This window comes from Piliocolobus tephrosceles, chromosome 1 (assembly GCF_002776525.5).
Source record: "Piliocolobus tephrosceles isolate RC106 chromosome 1, ASM277652v3, whole genome shotgun sequence".
Classification (NCBI taxonomy): domain Eukaryota; kingdom Metazoa; phylum Chordata; class Mammalia; order Primates; family Cercopithecidae; genus Piliocolobus; species Piliocolobus tephrosceles.
Genome location: NC_045434.1, coordinates 152,156,989 through 152,179,660, shown reverse-complemented (window position 1 = coordinate 152,179,660; position 22,672 = coordinate 152,156,989). Strand labels below are relative to the sequence as shown.

At 32.3% G+C, this 22,672-nt stretch overlaps 1 protein-coding gene across 1 annotated transcript in view; it reads left to right on the top strand.

The window, feature by feature from the left end:
• The window catches only part of LRRC7 (leucine rich repeat containing 7), a 544,610-nt gene that overhangs the window by 422,505 nt on the left and 99,433 nt on the right, over nt 1–22,672 (top strand). Inside the window, exons 12-18 of the mRNA XM_031935208.1 lie at nt 3,690–3,819; nt 4,873–4,988; nt 8,335–8,404; nt 10,602–10,701; nt 12,913–13,037; nt 15,049–15,297; nt 20,203–20,403. Of these exons, the coding sequence (XP_031791068.1) occupies nt 3,690–3,819; nt 4,873–4,988; nt 8,335–8,404; nt 10,602–10,701; nt 12,913–13,037; nt 15,049–15,297; nt 20,203–20,403 (991 nt within the window). The remainder of the gene's footprint in view (nt 1–3,689; nt 3,820–4,872; nt 4,989–8,334; nt 8,405–10,601; nt 10,702–12,912; nt 13,038–15,048; nt 15,298–20,202; nt 20,404–22,672) is intronic.

The window sequence follows — 22,672 nt, the reverse complement described above, 5'->3', positions numbered from 1 at the left end:
AGTCCTAGTCCCCAAACTGAAGAACTTGGAGTTTGATGTTTGAGGGCAGGAAGCATCCAGCACTGGAGAAAGATGTAGTCTGGGAGGCTAGGCCCATCTCACCTTTTCACATTTTTCTGCCTGCTTTACATTCGCTGGAAGCTGATTAGATTTTTCCCACCAGATTAAGGGTGGATCTGCCTTCCCCAGCCCATTGACTCAAATGTTAATTTCTTTTGGCAACACCCACACAGACACACCCAGGATTTTTACTTTTTATCCCTCAGTCCAATCAAGTTCACATTCAGTATTAACCATCACAGTACTAAAAGTTTATTCTATGCTGTATGCATATTACCTATTGTTACTTTCTGCCATGATGCTTGAATGTTTTAAACTGTATATTTCATGTCATATTTCATCTAGAACACAGGTAAAGAAACTGCATGATCACCAGTTGTAGCATAAATAGCCTATTCAAAAGTCTGTGTAAGATAATATACTTTAAAAGTTGAAATAACTCCTTGGTCTATAGGCTGGAGTAATGACGTTGTCCTTGGTGATATAAAACAAATTTTCACATTTTAATTTCAATCTCCAAGAGAATTAGGGTGACCAAGAGCATTATCCAATAGTTGTAGTGCTTTAATGGTTAAATTATTTGATGTATAGTATCTGTCTACTGCTGAGAGACAAGAAGGCAACACATATTTTGCTGCCTGTGTTGCCAGATAACAGATGGGCAATGACCAATCCTTGACAGACTTTGAAGGAAGTGATGTGACCAGTCACTGATCACAATGTGCATCTATTATTCACATTGTAACATGTGGACTGAAGAAACTGAGATGCAGTTACTCAGTTAAGGTAACTGAAATTTGAGCCAGGTTGTTGGGAGACTAATGTTGTTTAATAAAACATGACAACTGAAATGTGCACACATTGGAATTGTGCAAGGTGACAACCACCTTACTATGACCAAGACTAACTTCAATACATGTTTTTATATTTAAAAAAAAGGGAGAAACCTTAATTATATAGTTTTCATTAAATACCTTCTCTAATTTCTGCCTCTGAACATAAATCTGTAATTTTTATTTTAAGAAATTCCTAGTATTTATGACTCCCTGCTGAGTACACAACCCCAAACTATTGATAGAGACTTTTATGCAATTCTAAAAAATTTATTGACTGCATTATATATGTAAGACCCAATACTAGATTTCTTTCTTTTTTTTTTTTTTTTTGAGAAACAAACTCTGTTACTAGATCTCTCACATATATGGATTCCTGCCCCCACAAACACACATCCACAGAGTAACACAGTTGTGTACACTTGGCATCCCAGCAACATAACCATTCCTGCATACGAGGGGCCTCAAAGGATGTTGAAACAAATTTAACCAGTTTACTGATAATAAGAGGAAAATGTACGGAACATGTATTTTATGACAGGTGCTGTGCTGCGTTCTTAACATTTCATTTTAGAGCAACTGCACAAGGCAGGCATTATTAGTATCCTCACTGTAAATATAAAGAATCACTGGCTTAGAGAGAATTTCTATGATTTGTCAATATAAAAGGAAAAATTTTTACTTAAGCAACACTTTCCTAAGAGCTGTTACTCAAAATTGAATGCTGTGTTTCACCACAACTGGTTCTAACCAGCTGAATCTGTTAAGGTGATGAAGTTTGAATGACCCTGGTCAGAATCAGACTGGTCCTGATTGCATTAGATTTTTTCCTGACCCATGGGCAATGGTACTTGATTTTCATAGCTGCACACAGAGTTGTGCACTCATCCCACCTTCTCCATAATGCAAATTTTCAACCCTTAGTGAGTATAATCATCATGACCCACTATCACCAGCCCCCCTTTTGTCACTGATTATTTTCCCCTCAGCGTGCTACTCAGTGAATTTCTTCCCTCATGTATTCCCTTGCCTGTCAGATAAATAAAATCTGCTTTGTTTTTTGAGCTGTGGTGGTCTGTGTTTAATTTATTGATACCCAAGATAATACAGTTAGTAAGTTACAAAGCTGGAACACGAATCCATTCTAACTGACTTCAACCCATATGCTTAATTTCTGTGTTCAACTGTTAAATAAATAATAGAAGGAAACTACATTCAAGCTAACTAGTTTTAACATTTAAAAAAAGGATGCTGACCAGGTAATGCGGCTCATGCCTGTAATGCCAGTGGCTCATGCCTGTAATGCCAGCACTTTGGGAGGCTGAGGATTACTTGAGGTCAGGAGTTTGAGACCAGCCTGGCTAACATGGTGAAACCCCATCTCTACTAAAAATACATAAATTAGCCTGGTGTGGTGGTGGGAGCCTGTAATCCCAGTTACTCGGGAGGCTGAGACAGGAGCATCGCTTGAACCCAGGAAGTGGAGGTTGCAGTGAGCTGAGATTGTGCCACTGCATTCCAGCCTGGAATCTGGAATCTGTCTCAACAACAACAAGAATCTGTCTCAACAACAACCAAAAAAAAAGGATGCTAATTCTACAAACTTACTCCACCTAACTCAAATTTATTTTCCCTTTACATTGGTAGAATCTTCACCCCTGGGGGTTCCTTCCTATTATAATAATATAATAGGAATAATAAGAACGGTGTAATAATAATTTCAACAACACCAACACCAGCTGCAATGTATCTGGTGCTTACTCTGTGCCAGGCCCTTTTTTCCCAGCTATCTCAAACCGGGCATTGAAGTGTCTTATTGCCTTGTGATAACTTCAATGTATATCCATACGATTCCTTTCTATAGATCTGGAGTAAAGCCAGCTACATATGGACTGGTCGGGATTGTGACAAACTGGAGGCAAACTGAAGAACTGTGCCCATTTGAAGGCAGCAACTATTAATCCACTTCCATTACTTGTCATGGAAGAATACAGACCCAGTATTGACAGATCTTTCTCTTTTTCAAGAGACATCAAAAATCTGGGTTATTATTTAAAATTTTAAATACTTAAAGAATTTAACACTTTCTAAAATACCACTGTATAAATCAAACAAAACACATCTGCAGGCTGAAATGAGCCCTGTCCATAGCACCTGCTAAGAGGCAGGATAATACAGTGAATCTCTACTGTCTGCATTTAATTCCCAGGGTTATTGTTTTGTGTGACCTTGAAGAAGTTAGCCCCTTTAAGCTTCAGCTTTCTTATGTGTAGAATGGGCTTTAAAATATTACACATCTTAAAGAGTTTTTATGAGGAAGAGAATTGTTTTTTTTTTCTTTACTCTCTAAAATGCTTAATAAAATACCTAACATTTTATCAATATTTTTCTTTGTATTGTTTCTCCCAACTCATTCATCCCCTGGTCCTGCCTTCTCCACCCTTCTCCTTACCCCATGACAGTTATATTCACTTGTTCCAAGGATACACATTCTGAACATCTGGCTACAAAGAACACCTAAGTTGTAAACAAATGAAAAATTATTTTGTTGTTTTCAATGGCTATTAAATAACAGGTAAATTTAGAAAGGGAAATAATAAACTATATTTATTTTACCAAGTTAAACCACTTATTTGATGGTATTAAATCATTTGAACTGGTAAATTAATTTATATAATATTATGTTGTCACCACATGAATAATTTTTATTTTGGTGAATTTGGGATATATGGCTTTTTCAGAATGTTTTGCCATCTAAACTTTTAAAATGTCTAACTAATGTATTTAACTTTTCAGTTTATCTTTATTAGAAGAATTTGACTGTAGCTGTAATGAACTGGAGTCACTACCTTCTACTATTGGCTACCTTCATAGTCTTCGGACATTAGCAGTTGATGAAAATTTCCTTCCAGAATTACCCAGAGAAGTGAGAAATATACTTGTTTTCTATTTATTAACTTTTAATTAATCTGTTTTGGAATAAAATCTTAATGAGTAGAATAGCAATGTAGATTCATGAGTTGAGCTGTGAATAATGTTGTAATTATCTACATATATATTTGCTAATTATTCTATTTTAAATGACAAGTTCTTATATTTGACCCAGAAAATTTATTTGACTTAAATCTCACATGCAAATAAAAGTAAGAAAATATAAGTCAATTCATGCTAAGAAGTATCATTTAAAGTCACTTAATTTATATCTTTTGGTTTTCAGAATAGTTATAAATAATATTTTGGAGTAATTACATTTTTATTTCTGTAGCAAACTTTTTAAATGTACATATGCTTTTTAAGGTATCATGTTGCATTATAATATTAGTTTAACTTCCGAATCCACCAAGAGATTCTGTTAATTTTTACATCTAAGTCGTATTTTACTTACTAATATCAAAAAACTATGAAGTATATTTTTTTAATTTACTTTGTGCTCAAGTTTGCTGTACGTGAAGTACATTTTCAATTGAGCATTTTCTACTAAACACTCTTATAATGATACAACAATAAACAATACATAATTATTTTAGGGCCAAAATATATTATTAAAAATGACAAAAAACACTGTAATGTGAAGCAAAACTAAGTTTGCCTAGGAAATGTCAACAATATTGTATTTTTTGAGTGTGTATGATCTTCTGTTATAAACAAAGATATATTAGTACTCACTTCGACAGTCAAAATTATATGATATATGAAAACACTAATGTTAGCAAGTATTTTAAGCATAAAATTATAAAGAAAATTCTTCATTTTTAATATGTAAAAGAAAATCTAGTATAAATTGCCTTAATATCTAAAAGAATATATATAATATACATATATTTTAAAGAGATACATTATAAAAATAAAACAATGCACATATTAAAAGAAAGTTAAAAATAAGAAAATCTATTAAATTGTTTTAAAAATTAGAAATTTTAATATTAAAAATAGTATTGTGCTCTGATTTTTTTAACCTATTTTCTTTTGTTACCTACAGATTGGAAGTTGTAAGAATGTAACAGTCATGTCTCTACGCTCCAACAAATTAGAATTTCTTCCTGAAGAGATTGGACAGATGCAGAAACTAAGAGTCTTAAATTTGAGTGACAACAGGTATTTTTACAACATTTCGCAATCATATATTAGTTATTTGCTGAAAGCAAATTATAGTTTTTTTGCCTATAGTTTTGATAACATTTTCTGCCTTTCATAGTATACGGAATGCAAATACTGATACTTTCTTTAAAATAGCAGAAGGTAAATTATTTTTTAAACCGGGTATTTCTAAATTAATGTCATTTGATTATATCAAAAGCATATGTAATGTATTAAAATTATATAAATATGAATCACACAAATTTATACACAAAAGCCTTCCCATATGCAGAAAGCATAATAATATGAAGACATGGAAAATAACTATAATAAAAATATATAAAATATATTAATAAAAACGTGCATATGTATGTATGTATGCACACATATGTGTTTTCATGTCTATATTTTGGTCTCCAACAAATTAACTGGGCAATGTGTATATTTTCAATTCCATCAAAGTGCTAGTAAGAATACTGACAACGAAATGGCTATTTAGTCATGTTTAGAGCAGGATGAACAAGGAAAGGATATGTCCTTTACTTCTAATAATGGCATTATATTGATAGATGAGTAAAAAGAAAAAGTGCAAACCTCAATTCGTCTTTGTTTCCACCTACTCTATAAAAGATAATTATCCTCAAATAGGAAAGGATAAAAACAAATATTGACTAGAGATAACTGCTAAGAAAATAAAATGATCACTATGTTTTCAATAAGTTTCAACCAGACAATTGATAATACAAGGGACTGAGAGAACTTGCAATGAAATGATCAAAGATTAGCTTTTATGGAATCACAAGAATAATCAGATTTTGGAAGTTTCAGGATAAGCATTGGAATTCTCATTTTTTTCTTAGTTTAAGGAAAAATGTGAATTTCAAAGCTTCACTTACTAGTTAACAATATTCCCACATAAGGGAATAAAACATTTTATTAAAAAGTTTGGAATTTTATTTATAGTATCGGGGGGCAAGGAAGCACCAAAGCTGTATGCATCAAGAGCAAGTCATGTCAAACCAACCTTGCTTCCTCTTCTGACTGTGTTACTATCCTGGAAAAATGAGGAAAATGCATTGAAAGTTGTTTCTGACTTTTGGCAAGACATTTTTAAAAATCTCTAATTATATTCTTATAAATAAGATTAGGAAATCCTTAGTATTATGAATGAAAATAATTCATTCATAATATGCAAAATATACTTAGCAAATATTATCAATGATCAATAATTAGAAGTTCTATTAATACTTTGAAGATACTTATTCAACAACTGTAGCAGACTTGAGTTCACCTACAATGAGCCAGACACACTGCTAGGTGCTGGGGCAAAATTTATGAATAATACGTAGAGGAGCTCACAATATCAGAAGTTTAAAATAACTTCATCAGGACAGAAATACAAGCTTAAGTTATGTCCTAGTAGAGTTGCTGGAACATACTCTGGAGCAAAATTAATATTTTTAAATTAATAAATCAATCAGTAAATCAAGCAGAGGTGAAAATCAATATTCAGCTAAAGTTAAGGCCGAAGTTAAATATTACCACCAGAGAAGGAACTGTTTGAAGAAAAGATTAAATAAGAAATGTCATCCAAAAGTAATGATTATTATAATTTCATATTTAAAATGTAATAGATTTTTAAAGTTTGACATTGTAGTTAGGAACAATGATTCCTCTGCCTTGTCAGCTGCAAGATTGCTCCTGTTGTCAGTGTACTGCACATTTATGTTACCGAATAGGAGCTAACTTGAAATAGAGATCACTGGAAAAGGAAAGAAAAACAAGGGTACCTTGTCCTTTTCTAGCAGTTCCTTCGTATTCTACTTTTATGACTGGATTGATGATGATATTATGGATATTGTTTACATGATTCTGGATAGTTTTGAACTCATGTAATTTCAATGCAGCAGAATTGACATTCTGGTTTTAATATACCCCATACAATGTAAGAAACTCTCCCAATAAGATCTTACTTCACAATTTCTGGCTTGAGTGAATTGAAATAACTTTTAGTTAGGAATAACTTTTATGGGTAATTTGGCTTAAAGTTATGTTACTGTAACAATTATATAAAAAAGACTTGCGATATAATTTAATATCAGTTATTCTTCATATTCATGTTTACATTTTATAAATATTTAGCTCAGAAAGGTTATTATATTTTTTCTAAAGTTATATAATGCACAGTTTTAATATTTATATTGCCTTTCAATCTCTTTTCATATTTATTAGATTTTTAAGAAGTGTTTAACTGCTTTTGCACATAAAATTAACTATAAAATTAATTTTTAATTACTATAAGATTGCCCACTTCCATTATCAAAATAAATGTATTTGTCTATTGGCTGACAGAATTCTAATACATTAAAGACAAGAAAATTGTCCTTCTATATTATATCTAAAATGTTTATCTGTATTCAAAAGTGAATATCCAGAAGTTAGTAATAAGTCTCATTGGCATGCCTTGTTTGTACTACTTGCTTTGCTAGCTAGCTTTGATGGTAACCCATGTGATCACAATGTGTTGATCATGCACAATTTGAAGGATATCAGATAGTGTGAAGGATTTTGGCCCTCCAAAGGCTGAAGCCAAAGCTAAATATATAATTTTGATTGAATACCAAGGCTAATATCAAACTATACATCTTAGAAGTGCTAATTTTTTAAAGATTACCCCCTTTGAATATCTACTACACATTGCCTGAAGGTCAAAAGAACATTCTTGCTGAAGGTCAACATCCTATTAGGAGCTGTACATTCCTTTGGTAGTAAAACAAGCATGGCCCTTTGCCCTCATGGAGCCTACAGTTTTGGAGGGATAGCAAAGAGTAAGCAAATTATCACAAAAATGAATGTGTAATTTAAAACTGCAATATGTTCCATGAAGGAAAATGCAAGGTGCTTTGAAACCAGACTGAGGGAAGTAATTTAAATGAGTCAAGAGAAGCCTCTTTGAGAAGACAGTATTTAAGCTAAGAATGAATGGATATGTGGGGTTCAGTAAAGTGAAGTGTGGGAGAGAGTATTCCAGAGAAAAAAGCAGGCTGATAGAGCCAGTTGTCCTGATGGGACTGAGTCAGGAAAAGAGTTGCAGATAAATTTCTGGAGGGGTTTTTAGGGGCCAGACCTTTTAAGCTCTAACCATACATGTTAACTATTTTTTATTTTTATTCAGATATAATGGAAGTATTTGAAGGGTTGTAAATAGGATATTTTCATTTTTTAAAATATTGTTCAGGCTGTGCAGTGGAAAACAGATTCGAGAAAAGAATGAAACCAACAAATTAGAGTATGTTAAATAATTCTTAGAAGTGAACTTTTATCCACCTTTACTCATGCTATTAGACTTTTTGTGTTTTTGCAGATTGAAGAATTTACCATTCTCATTTACCAAACTTAAAGAGCTTGCAGCTTTGTGGCTTTCTGACAATCAGGTAAAAGGTTTTATTGCCTGATTTGTTTATTAAGATGAACTATAACTGAAAGTTTGAATTACTAATTTATTCCCAATAGATACCTTTGACATCCACTACAAAATGTAGGTTGTTTTTGTCCCCTGAAAGAGATTTTTGTAAAGATAGCAATTCAAACGTTGCTGAAGTCAAAACAGTGCTGTAAGCCTCACCCTCCTTAAGTACTTCTATTTAACATCTACTTCATTCTCCGAGCTCTAACACACACAATGATCATTTTTATAGCTTTTTAACCTCTAGGTGGTACACGTATGTCCTTAGAGGATGTACTTTAATTATATCTCTGAAGGTAAAGTATAAGAAATTGTTACCACAATCCCCATAACAGGGAATTATTATCCTCTATGTTCCTTTTTCTTCTTATCTTTTTAATTATAATCAACTTCATTCAAAAACTTCATTCAAGAAATTTGAAATATCAGACTGGGTGCAGTGGCTCATGCTGTAATCTCAACACTTTGGCAGGCTGAGGCACACAGATCACTTGAGGTCAGGAGTTCAAGACCAGCCTGACCAACGTGGTGAAACCCTGTCTCTACTAAAAATACCAAATTAGCCGGACACGGTGGTGCATGCCTGTAATCTCAGCTACTTGGGAGGCTGAGGCAGGAGAATCACTTGAACCCGGGGGGCACAGGTTGGAGTGAGCCTAAATCACACCACTGCACTCCAGCCTGGGAGACAGAGTGAGACTCTGTCTCAGAAAAAAAAAAAGGAATTTGCAATATCTTTTTGGCAGCTATTAGTATTTCCTGTAAAATTGTTTTGATAGTATTTTTTATCCTCTTGAAAACATATATTTTAATTGAATCAGTAATATTGCATTAGTAAATAATTTTATTAACTGGAAAATAACAAGAAACCATTGAAGGTATCTGATTTACCTACAGAAGAACTAATGATAGACAATTTTTATACAGTTTATTGGTCCTCTTTTTTCTTGTGATCCTTAAATTTTGATACACCTATCTTCAACTATGAATGGCTAAATGAAAACAATTCATCTTGGATTTAGTTCATCATTTTCTGACCATAAAAGTAGCATTACTGGTACATGAATTATTCATACTTACAGTCATTGGACACTTTTGTGGAAAATTTAAAATAACCTTTACAAATTATAAAATGTAAATATAAGAATATTGCTTGTGTTCCTACAGTAATTACAGCATTTGCTTCCATCTACTGAGTCAAAAATTAGTAATTCAAATTCAAATCTTATCAATAAACTATAGATTTTTCAAGGCATCAATATATCATCATAAATAATTTCTGGAATCAATGTGAACTATGGTAATATAATAGTGTATTCCACAATATTGCATTTTTGGGAAAAAAATGTGATTTATTATTCTTATGGGAGAATGAACAGGGCAGTGACTGCATCATTTAACTTTTATTTAGGACATTAATGTAATGTGGTTATGATTCAGTTTCATAAGACAAACTGATATCAAAAATCCCCTTTGTGTTTCACTCCTATTAATGTCATTAAATAAGCAGATTTTTAGTATATTAGATAATATCATTTCCAATATATTTCTGACATGGAATGTAAGAGTTCTAGAATACCCCTTCAAAATGAATATTTCTGAAATCAAATTAATAACACAATGAAATATGCACAGAGGTCAATATATTATGATATATATTAGGTACAAGTACAGTTGCTTATCTATAGAGTGGACTCTGTCTTTGGCTATAAAAATATCTCTTATAAATAAATGAATGCTGTTTTAACCTAATTAAATTCATAGATGATCTTGCATAGCATAAATTTGATAGCAAATTCCATTTGTCTTTCTAGGGCAACAATCCGTGAAAATGAATAGTCATATAGAACCATACCAAAACCTTACTTAGTTGAAACAATTTAACACATTTTGAACTCTTCAGGATTAAATCTGACATTGCTCAGTTGAATAGGTTTTGGTAAGTTTTGTAAAAGGGTATACTAAAGAAGAAGAAAACTTTATTATGAAAATCTTAGGATATGAAAATATTCCTCAGCAATAGTGTTATTTCATGTTGTAATTTCTTATTTTATTTCCTTTTTTTTCACTTTTTTTCCCCCAATGTTTATCTGGGTGAGACCAGACTATTGACTGTTATATATTTGCAATTGTATTCATCTAAGTTGTATGTTCTTTGCTTCTAGTCCAAAGCCCTTATCCCTTTACAAACAGAAGCCCATCCAGAAACAAAGCAAAGAGTATTGACTAACTACATGTTTCCCCAGCAGCCTCGTGGTGATGAAGGTAAATTGTCAGTAGAAGTTTCTTCTCTACTTATAATGATTATGGATAGAAATGACTAATTTTATTCAGATCTCTGGCCAGGAGTACTGGCACATGGACAAGCCTATAAAGATAATTACATGACACACAAATAGCATTTGGGGATATACTTTAAGCATAAGTCTTGTTTTCTACTCTATTTTAGGTAAGCTTCCAAAACAAAACTCTTCATCTTTATATCTTACATAAAAGTATTGTTGATTTTTAGGAGCAACTATGTCTCTTTATGGATTGCAAGACACATGACTAGTAAAGCAAATCTGGTACTCAGCTAATTGAAATGAGCTAAGAGCAGTCAGATCCTAAGGAAGATTCAATGAACTGGTTTAGTTGCTGTGTTCACTTATTGCATGAACACAATTTAAACATCGAGTCCAATGATCTCTGGACTCAAATTATTTCATGGTCTAAGTTAACCATAAATAGATACTTGCAAATAAGACCATTCTTTCTTTTTCAAGTTGAGTTTCCCTAACCAAAACCCCAGATCAAACCCCAAATCCTTTTTCAATAATTAAATCTTCTCTTCTATGATCACATTATTCATTTAAAAAGGTTAAAAGAGCTTTGTCCTTTGGTATTTGAAACTTAGCGTAGGCTCCTTAGCCCAAGCCAACACAAGCTGATATGCACATTTTCTACAGTTATAGAGTAAAAATAATTCTTGGAAGAGTAAACTCATTTCAATCCAGCCATGGATTAAATCTACCCAATCCGTGTGAATGAGGCCAACTTGTAAAAGAAACCATTTGTTTATGTATTTCTTATTTCCAGGGATAATTATAATAAATTACTTTGGTCTTTGACCTCCAAATGTAAGTGAATCATTTCGGAATTTTTTAGGATATTTTTCTTTAAATTTTGTCTATAGAAGTAGGAAAAGAAAAGATTGTTTTAATATGCATTTTTATAAGTCAATAAAATTAATCTTTCGAATTGATAAAAGAAAAGCCACCATGTTTACATATTTTATAAGAGACATCTTAAGTAAGGATTATGTTATATTCATACATTTTTACTTATGTTTTCATTTTAATAGCTCTACATTATCAAAATATTTAACTTCAAAAGAATATAGGGGAAACAATGAAAAGTATCTCATGTTCACTGGTCATTTATGAGATGTGATCTCACAGATTGAATCCCTAATTTGTCCCAACGTAGATTCAGTTAGGTAAGGTGTAGTGTTAAAGAATTAGCCTAGCTGAGTTTGCTTTTGTTTCTGTTTTTTTCTTTGAGAAAAGAAAGGTTGGTAATTGAAAAGTTTCCTTGAATTTAAAGCAAGTCATCCTTTGGTTTTCCAGGCAGGAGTGTAATAAATGAGTTTTCAGAATCCCCTGTAACAAAGAAAGACATGTATGATAAAGGACCTCCTTTGGAAAAGAATTTAGCCTTAACTAAGTACTTTCATTGCATTTTCATGTGATCTTTGCCATAATGTTGCAAAGAAAATATTATCATTAACCAACATTTTATGTAAATTAAAGATTTATAAGCCATTTCCCTGTTAATTTGACATATTTAAACTAGTTGAAACAGACTATATTTTCCACATTCTCTACCATAAAAACAAGCTCCCCTCATTGACCCCACAATAAAAGGAAAAGGTTGCAATCTTAGATACCTTATTGCAAAGTAAGTGTTATAATGTTATGTGGTAACTTTTATAAAAGAAATTTTTATAGAGTTTAGCAGTTACAAATAAGGATTCTATTTAGAGAGGAACAGCGTCCTGCACTAGCCACTGAGAAGTCTCCTAACACTTTGAGCAAGTCTTAAAACTCATTAGTAAAATAAGGATGAGATTAGTATTACCATTGTGTTGTTGTAAGGATTGAAAAAGATAACACTTTAAAATGCTCGTGCCAACTCTCTATATTATTATATTGTCCTATGGGGAGCCCATTTCCTATACTAGAAAATTTCCCAATTCTGAGTATTTTAGGAGTACTGAATTTGAGTTAAGATTACGAAAGGCCATGTAATAAACATCAAGGGAATTTTATTCTTTTGTTTCTCTTTCCTTCTTTGTCTTTCTTTTTTTCTTTATTTCTTTCTTCTTTATTTTTGTATTTGTTTGTAGTATCTATCACCATTTTTGCATACTGTATTAAATACTTTGTATAAAATTGTTTTTTAAAAAAGCAATAATACTTTGGACTCTAACTGTAGATTTCCAGTCAGACAGTGACAGCTTTAACCCTACACTGTGGGAAGAGCAGAGACAACAACGCATGACTGTTGCCTTTGAATTTGAAGACAAAAAAGAAGATGATGAAAATGCCGGGAAAGTTAAGGTGAACCTTTTAGCTTTTGTTTCCTCTTTCTTCTCCTTATCTTTTTGTTTGCCCATTGTTCTTATTCACATAGATTTTGGGACAAAGTCAGACACCTCTTCAAGTCTCATGGCGGTACCTTTCATTACAGCATGCTGGTAGTTCTGGAAGCATTGGTGTGCTTCAGAATGAGACTAATGTCCCAAATCTGAGTGAGCAAATTTGAAATGCCACCTCATCCAACAGAATAACTGCATGAGAGAGATTCAAGCTGAGAGAAAGTAGAAAAAAAAAATCTGTATGGTAGACTTCATCTAAGAACCTTATTTCATTGTTGACACGCTATACACTACAATGATTTTTTTTTTTTAATCACTGAGCAAAGCATCATGCAGACTGAGTGAGGCCAAAATAAACATTTCTGGAAGGACCAACAGATTAACATGTTGCATTGACATTAAAATCTCTGAAAGGTTCTGTGTCCTTGGGCTATTCAAGAAGAATTTATGGGTTTCCTTAAATGTGAGGACAAATTTTAAGGAAGATTAGTGCCTAATGGCAGGTGATGTTCCTTAGGGAACATAACTTCAATTTTTTTTTTCACCTCAAAGTATATTTTAAAAGGTCTTTTATAGGGACTACTAAGTCAAGTAACAAGATTGAATTTTAAAATCTGTATTTCTCCATTACTTAAAATTTTAATTATCATCAGAATTGATTTAGATTTTATCAGCATCACATTTTCACATTGTCATGGCAACATCTTGAATCTCTCATTTACTTTTTATAACATTGTATGTGTACTTTTTCTATCATGACTACTAACAGCTCTTACTCTTGGTGACTAATTACCTTTATAATTGCATATATGTTCTATTAATAAAGCTAGATTGTGTGTTATGTTTGTCTCCGTCCTCTCCTTTCCACATTTTCTAAACTTTATTTCTTAAATCAGCACATGAGCACTTACTGGCAAGGCCTACCAATATTGTTATGGAGAACCCAAAATGGATTCCCAAATCCAAAATAACAATTTTGTTAAAGATTTGGGTTTTAAAAAATGTCTCTGGATAGTTGATTAGTGCCGTCTAACAGCCAAAGAGACATATTTTTGAACTTGTGAATTCCTGGAAAAAATAATGCTAAACTGAATACAAACCTTCAGAACATTTCAGTTGTTTTACAGATTTCTTATGTTAAATCCAGAACCAATGGATGATGCATTCTATACCAGACTTCTGATTCATCTTTATATTTCATTGAATTACCAAAAATTACATGCTTCTTCCTGAAATTCTATATTCAAAGAATGCAAGAAGAAAGTGCATTTAATATACTCTGGTATATGTGTCAATGAAAACATAAAATATAGTAAATGCCTACGGTTATTTAGAAGCCCTGTTTGTGTGTTATGTGTTCAAGTTTGTTTATAATCAGAGTAGGTTCATTATACTTTAGAGTGTTTTTACTCTGTGTTTATTTACATTTGGTTTATTTATGTATTAACTAAACAGCGTGTGTTTCAAAATCTCCAACTACTCAGTTTTGACTAATTTGAATATTTCCAATGCCATTGGCTATTGGACAAATTAGAGCACAAACAAACTTCTAAATAAATCATCATGGAAGTATGATGAATAGAATATATTGTAATCTTACACTGAATTAATCACACTTTTCTGGTTCATTACATGTACATTAAATTCAGCACCATTTTACCTTTAATTTACATGAAATTTAAAAAGGAATCATTGACCTATGCTTTCAACTTTCAAATGGACTAGAGTATAATGCCCTACTTATAGTCTGTATAGTGTAGTATGAATGCTGCATTGTGTGAAGAAATTGTGACCCTTTAGCATCATATAAAATTAGTACTGTTTTATATGTGGATTTAAAACTAATTTTATGATCATTGTTTTAAATGCATAACTCAAGAGTGAAAGAAAAAGAGAGTAGAAAAATGATAAAGTGAAAGTATTGCTACAGTGCTCCTCTTTCTCCCAGAAAATGGAGATTCCTTCTCCCACAGGATCTCTCCTGCCAAGCCCCCTGGGAAAGGGGCCAGCGTGGGATTACTCTCCAACCTGCCAGACTGTCTGGCGATTGCTGCACACCATGGGCCAGGTGTGATCAGCAGATCCAAGATATGCCCGTCCCCCAGAATGACCCACAGCTGGCATGGGGTTGTATAAGTGGCCTCCAGCAGGACAGGAGCATGTGTACTCCATTGCCAGTTGCAGCACAATCCACCACTCTTCCCTCTCTAAGTGGCAGACAGGTAGGCCTAGGTGTCTGGGGTAGGAGAATCTCCCATGTAGAGGCAACCTTGGAACAGTGGTTTATGGGGTATGTTCTGCATGATTTGGGGTAAGAAATGTTGATCACATAGAAACCTTCAAATTGCCAGTGTTTTATCTCAATTTAACATTTTGTTTATTGACATTGGCAATGGGGTGGGGAGGACTGAGCCAGAGGGGAGGGAAAATCAATGTGAGGTGCCTATTGGTGGGATATCTGGCATGGTTTTTGAGTTGAGTGCTTTTTTTTTCTTTAATTTAAAGTGTGGGAATACCAATAGTTGGGCAGAATGTTGATGACACTATTGATACATTCTAAATTATCCCCTCCACATATATGCACATTTTTTATAATGTGAATTCTGGGGGAGATTAAATAGCTAAAACTTAATTCTTAAAATAGCATCAGATTAAATTGAGATTTGCTGAGAGTGGCCTTTAAGCACAAAGATAGACATCTGTTGAAAAGCATCAATTTCCTTTAATTTGAAGACACAGATCATATGAATTCCTATAAGAGAAGATTGAATTGGGAGTTGTGGCAAGTAGGGCTTCCTTATCTTTGTGGTTGGGTGTTTTGAGAGGTTAATGGGGGGAAAAACATGTTTTACTGGAATATGAAAGAACACTGCATATCTTGTAAACTTTACTATCCACATGTAATGGACTAGATACTTATCCATTGTCTTATATTTTTGCTATAATATAAGGCAAGCTGAGAATGCATTTTCCTAACTAAAACTGCTATAAGTTTCTTTTCTTTGTATATCATTCCAACTAATTCTCAAAGTAATATAATATTTAACTATCAATGATCAAAGTATTAACTAATATTTCTCTTACTGGAATTTGCAATCAAATCAAATTAGAATTTGATCATGATGTGAAATATAATATATTATATTACATAATATAATATATAAAAAAACAGTTCTGTGTGAATTCAAGATATCATTTCTAAATGCCCTAAATGCCCCAGCTATTAACCTTAAGGGATTCTTTATTGCTAAATTTTTGGGGGTCTCCAACATCTTGCAGCTGCTATTTACATTTACTGCACTTTATTTACATCTAAGATACAAAGAATGTTGTGAAACATTTCTGTTTTTCAAAATTAAAGTAATATTTTAGTAAAAATCTTGCATTTTAATCAAATGTATATGTGAACTGAGCAAATACTTTATAGTGAGTGATTAACACAACACACTTTTGCAAGAATATAATTGATTTTCCTACCTATGTGTATAATAAATGAATTTATATCTTTTATCTCATATTGGAATAAGAAAACATTTATAGTCTATATATTTAGATATATAGAAAAATTGCTCTTGTATTTGGGTATTACTTAATTTTAGTATAACTGGGTTTATGATCATATTCACTTCTGATGCACTGCATATATCCACTGAAAAATAAAGCAAAGCAATCTATAAATGGGCATAAAATATGCTTGCTTAGAGCTTCCAAACATAATACAATGATAAAACATAGTTTTATCTTTAAAAATTATAAAATATTGTGTTACTTAGCTTTATTTAAAAAATAGAAATTATTTTGCCATTTAACTCAGAGAAATTCACATTTTAAACTTACAGTATTTCTTCCACAACATTGTACAAATATGTGCTGCACCCATACTCTGAGCTAGCATAAGCATTGGAGTCAAAAGACCTAAGTTTGCATATTGCATCTACTAGCTATGTAATCTTAGGCAAGTTACTTACACGGTCTGAGCTACACTTTTTTTCTGTAAAGTGGCAACAGCTGCTGCAATGGGTTGTGAAACTTAAGTGAGATTTTATATAATGATTAATTATATAATTTTTAATAATCATTTATTATTTAGTGTATAAATATTAATTTATATTTAAAACTGTAGACTTTATAATAATGTTTATGTAAATAATTAATAATAAATTAAATATCCCTATAAAACATTTATCATGGTGACTGGAACATGGGAGATACTGAATTAAATAACTGTTGCTACGTATAATTGAAAAAAAGATCCAGTTACAGATATTATGTTTAGACATATACAGAGTAGAGTCAAAATCACCAAAAGGAATCCAGATTTTTAAAATACATTAAGTAAAATGTGACCTTAGAAGTAGTATCTCATCTCTTCATAGAACTTACAGATTTTCCAAGAACTTTCACATTTTTCACATTTTAGCTCCAGATTAACTCAAATGTGTAGGAAATATATTATCATTTCCATTTTACATGAGTAGAAACAACAGAAAGATTAGTGGATGATAGCTAGTTGGGAATAAATCTATGACTTAAATTTAAATCTTCTGACTCCAAGGCCAGTCAATTCTGCTAGTAGGCTAGTAAGTGAGAAGCAAGGAGCTTACTTTTTAGGTGAAACAAATCCAAGCTTTATAAGACCTGGAACTTCCTCAATTTAAGGGGGGTCCTCTTTCAGGAAAAGAATATAAAATGACTCTATAAATAATAGGGCCCCTCACAAGACTTTGGAAGAGGTGTGTAGCTTAAGCTATATTAATGCATAGTAAATCTATTTCTAGATTTAATTGTTGTCACAGGAATAAAATATCCAAACACCTTCTGGTGATGTGACCAAAATATCACATGTACTTGCTTATAAAATAACCAGAAAATATTAGTACCATGTCAAATAGTGATCTAATTGTGTCAGATGGGACATAGCATCTAACAAAAAATACATTACATTATTCAGTGAAGTATTTAATTCAATTAAGGAAGAACACTTCACATTTCTTTTGCCTTCCATTCAATTTATAAGTGTAGTTTTAATGTTAGGGGTTTTTTAAGTTGCATAGAATTTTAATTTAATGCCCTACTTTAGCTTATTTTTTATTCACATACAGCTGGTTATTAAAAAATAAAATGTTCTTAATTGGCATGATAGTCATAGCATTCTACAACTTATATTTTTAATGTATTTTTTTTTTTACTTTGATGTCAAGTACTTTTTACTTTTTACTTTTTTTACTTTTTACTTTTACTTTTTACTTTTTACTTTTTTTACTTTTTACTTTTACTTTTACTTTTACTTTTTACTTTTTACTTTGATGTCAAGTACTTTTAAACAAGTTCAGTGATATAATTTTAAAATTATACTTAATTTGTGATTAACATTTCTAATACCAATTTAAACAACAGATCTAAGAATGCATGTATCCCAATGGACTTTGTCTAGTAGTCATATCATTCCTTTTATGTTTATTTAAGAATACATTACAAATTAAGTACCCTGGGATTTATTTATGTTACAATCTAACAACTTACATTTTTTTTTTTCTGTCAATTCTAACTTTGTTTTGGGTTATATTTTTGTAGCTATATTTCTATATATTATCAATGTCATCCTTATTTATTTCAGAGTTTAAAGAGATTAAACTACATTTAAATAGCACGTACATTAACAAAATTATCTGGTTTTTCATTTGTTTTCCAAATATTTACTGGAATAATAATTTTATATCTTTAATATTAAAAGGAATGTTAGAAGTCATCTAGTGAAGTCCAATTCCAGTATTTGATGAGAAAAATGAGCCACAAGGAAGACAAAATACTGAGAAGAATAACACAGTTGGTGGATTTGCTAAAACTGCAGATGGGCAAAAGTGTTTGAATTCATATTCATAATTTTCAGATCTATATCACCATCATAGTTACTTACATCCCATGAATTACATGGGTATGTGGGGGTGGGTACGGATGTGCCCCTCACTCCTTTTTTCTCCCCCTTTTCCACTCTTCCTCTTCCTTTCACTGCTTCTCTTTCACCTTCTCTTCTCTTACCCTCTCACCCCCACACACACTTTCCACAGATGCATACCTACCACAATCACATACATCATTTCATTTTGTAAAGTTGATTCTACTCAGATGCAAAACATGATTGTTGGAACAAGCCAGGCCAAGTAAATTCTTTTCTTCCCAGTCTCTTTTAATTAGCAAATTAGCATGCACAACTTGTACTTATTCTGTTTTACATATATTATAACAAGTACCCTCATGATGAAATATTCTATATGGAATGTCTCATATTTTCTCCCTCTAAATTTAATGCTAAGAATAGTCATTAACATGTGTTCCCAAAAGTGAATTGAAGAATGGAAATAAGTAGCTGGTACCCTAAAATGAATTGAAGAATGGAAATAAGTAGCTGGATCGATAAAAGCCAAAATTTACACATGTACCTAAAATATATTAGAAAGTGGTCCCAATTTTTAATTTCTCTTCATTATATTACTCAAGAAGCATGTCACTTTCTTAGGGTAAAAAGTAAATATAAAAACCACCCTGAAGCATTTTTTTCCCTTAGGGATTAATGAGAATTAGCGATCCTACGTTTTGATATAACACACCAACTAACAAAGGCTAATGCATATTTGGGCAGCAGATATTGTCAACTCCCCATTTTTTAATATGCAACTCTACTTGTAAAGCTTGTTGGGTCTCCTCCCATCACCTGCATTGATACTCAAAAGATACTCTTAATATCAACATAATTACTTATAAATATTAAAATAAGGAAGAGAACAGTATCTAAAGTAAGAAAGCAGCTGGTATAACTTGATTAAATTTTTCAAATTACCAATCACTTAAGTGTTTTGACCTACTGCTATTTCAGCCATCTATAGGGTAGGTCTAAAGACAGAATATGATTCAAAATTAGTTTATAATCTAGAAGAATGGGAAGGGGTGGGAAGTCCCACAGGGCTAAATATGAAAACACTATGTATCCTACTCTATAACAGTTTCTCAGCCAGCTCAACACTCACTGTATTGCATTTGATTATACTACTGAATATAAAATGGGGTAGTTTTGTGAACATGCTTGCTGAAGTTATTTTTATGTTAAATTTCTTTTTGTAAACTTCTAGGTTGAAATAAACCTAAAACGATATCCAACTCCTTACCCAGAGGATTTAAAGAATATGGTAAAATCTGTTCAAAATTTGGTGGGTAAGCCAAGCCATGGAGTGCGTGTTGAGAATTCAAATCCAACTGCTAACACGGAGCAAACTGTGAAAGAAAAATATGAACACAAGTGGCCGGTAGCCCCAAAGGAGATTACAGTGGAGGTACTTGAAGGTTATTGGTAATTGCCAGTGTGGTTTGGATTTTTTGGAATTTTAAATATGTTTTTTAACTGAATAGATCTTCCTTGATAAGTGCATTTTTCCCCTAAAATATAAATGATCTCTCTACTTTTTCAAACTATGAGGGTTGCATTTAATCAATCATGGAAAAATAATACCCTCATGGCCTAAAATCATTAACATAACTCCAAAAGTTCCAATACACACAGAATGAATAAGTTCATCACCCAGCAAGGCCTGGCCAGTGAGTGCATTATATCATATTAGTGACATGATTTTGGCTACCCCAAACTTTTATTGTATTAATTATTAAGAAAGACTAATCCAAGATTTTCTATTATGCAAATCTCATAAAATTCCTAATTAGATCTAGAGCACAATTTTTAAAATGTTTTTGTCTTTGGCTTACAACTTTTCTAGGAAACACTGATTAACAATAAAAAAAAGGATATAACTTTGAAATTTAGATTTATGGAATCTAGTCATGTGAAGCTTAATTCCTATATTTTAGAATGAGTTAGAAATCCATCCTTATTGATTTTGTGGTCTGAAAAGAATTCAACTACACTAACGCCACCTCTACTATTTCATCACCTCTTCAGCTAATTTGGTTATCATATTTTTATCTTCATTAGAAACATAATTGATCTGAGTACATCTGTAAGTTCACGTAACTACTTCTCCAAAATCTAGATTGGCAAAACTCTTTTACAAATCTGCATTTCAGAGCATCATTTTGTTGCATTTATTAAACACCAACTGCATATGTAACACTGTGCCAAACACTGTGAGAGAGAAAAAAGAAATATAAAATGTGTCTGTAATCCCCCAATAATTTAAAGCTGACCCAGATACACTTAAGACACATGAAACAATTAAAGAGCATATTATTTAAAATATGATCACATGGTTAGTTGAGTGATGGCGAATATAATGCTCTAAGTTTAGTTTAGACTGTGTATTAAAGGTAGGGTGATTCTGTTAAAGAGGAAAAGGGAGGAGGGCATTCCAAGCAAAGGGAAGAGCTTGAGCAAAAATAAGCCTAGTGTGCATATCTGCCAGCAGAGGTACCAACCTACCTTACAGGAGGGGAATACACCTAGATTTCTAAGGGAAAAAATATTAACATTCATTTTCATTGTTTTTTGCTTACAAAATCAGTATTACTGTACGTTTTCCTTTCCAAAATATTATGCACATATTATAGTAAAGCAACAGACTGTTCTTTTATCTCAAAGGTATTGCTGCAATATAAAGGGGAAGGAAACCAACATTTAGCAGATACACATTAAATACATATACATACATTTTATATTTAAATATCCTGTAATCACAGTTTGACATCAAAATAACTGGTGGTCATGAAAATCTATAAACTGGATAATTTTACTATAAAATAAGAGTCTAAAATGTCTTCATGCAGGGATGGGATAGATGAGGCTTTGGTCATTAATTTAATAATAAATCTTAAAACTGTCCCAGTCAGGTCAAGCATAACAAATCCAAAATTAGATTTAATGTTTCCTTTGTAAACTTGCTTTTGCTTTCGTGTTCCTGATCTTGATCTCACTGGCACCATTATCTTCCATTTCACTCAAGCTAGAAATTTGAGAGATGTCCTTATTTCTTCTTCCTTCTTTCCCTCCACTTCCTGTGTCTTCCAAATAATTACCAAAGCCTGTGCATTCTCACCTAAGTGTATCATTTCTACCTCTTCAGGCCCTCACTCTGTCCTGCATTACTATAAAAAATACCCGTTTTTTTGGCTTCCCTTGTCACCAGCCTCCTCATTGCCTTGTCAATCAATCGTCCTTCTAAAACAGAATTCTAATCATTTCCTTGCCCTCCTTAAAAACACTACAGTGACTTCTTATTGCTCGGGCTAAGATTAAAGCTCAACTTTCGGCTTTAAATTTGTCTGTGTGATTTGCACCACCCCTTTCTTAGCTTTCTTCTACTAGTCTTTTCCTCTTGAACAGAAATTTCACTGGTAATTTCAATACTTTATGTAAAATTGAGATTCTAGATCTTCTCTCTCTAAGTTTTAACCATCCTAGAGCAAGGAGGAACTGTTGCTTTCTGTATTATCCTCCTGTCTCAAAATAACTGCAGCCAAAGTAAAGGTTCACACTCTTATTTTTCAGTGTCCAGATTTAATAAATGCAGATAATCAAGCATTTAGCTGATCAGTGCATGCTAAACATTTATATTTTGCACTTGTATGCCATTTTTTGGGTCATTGTTATTAGTT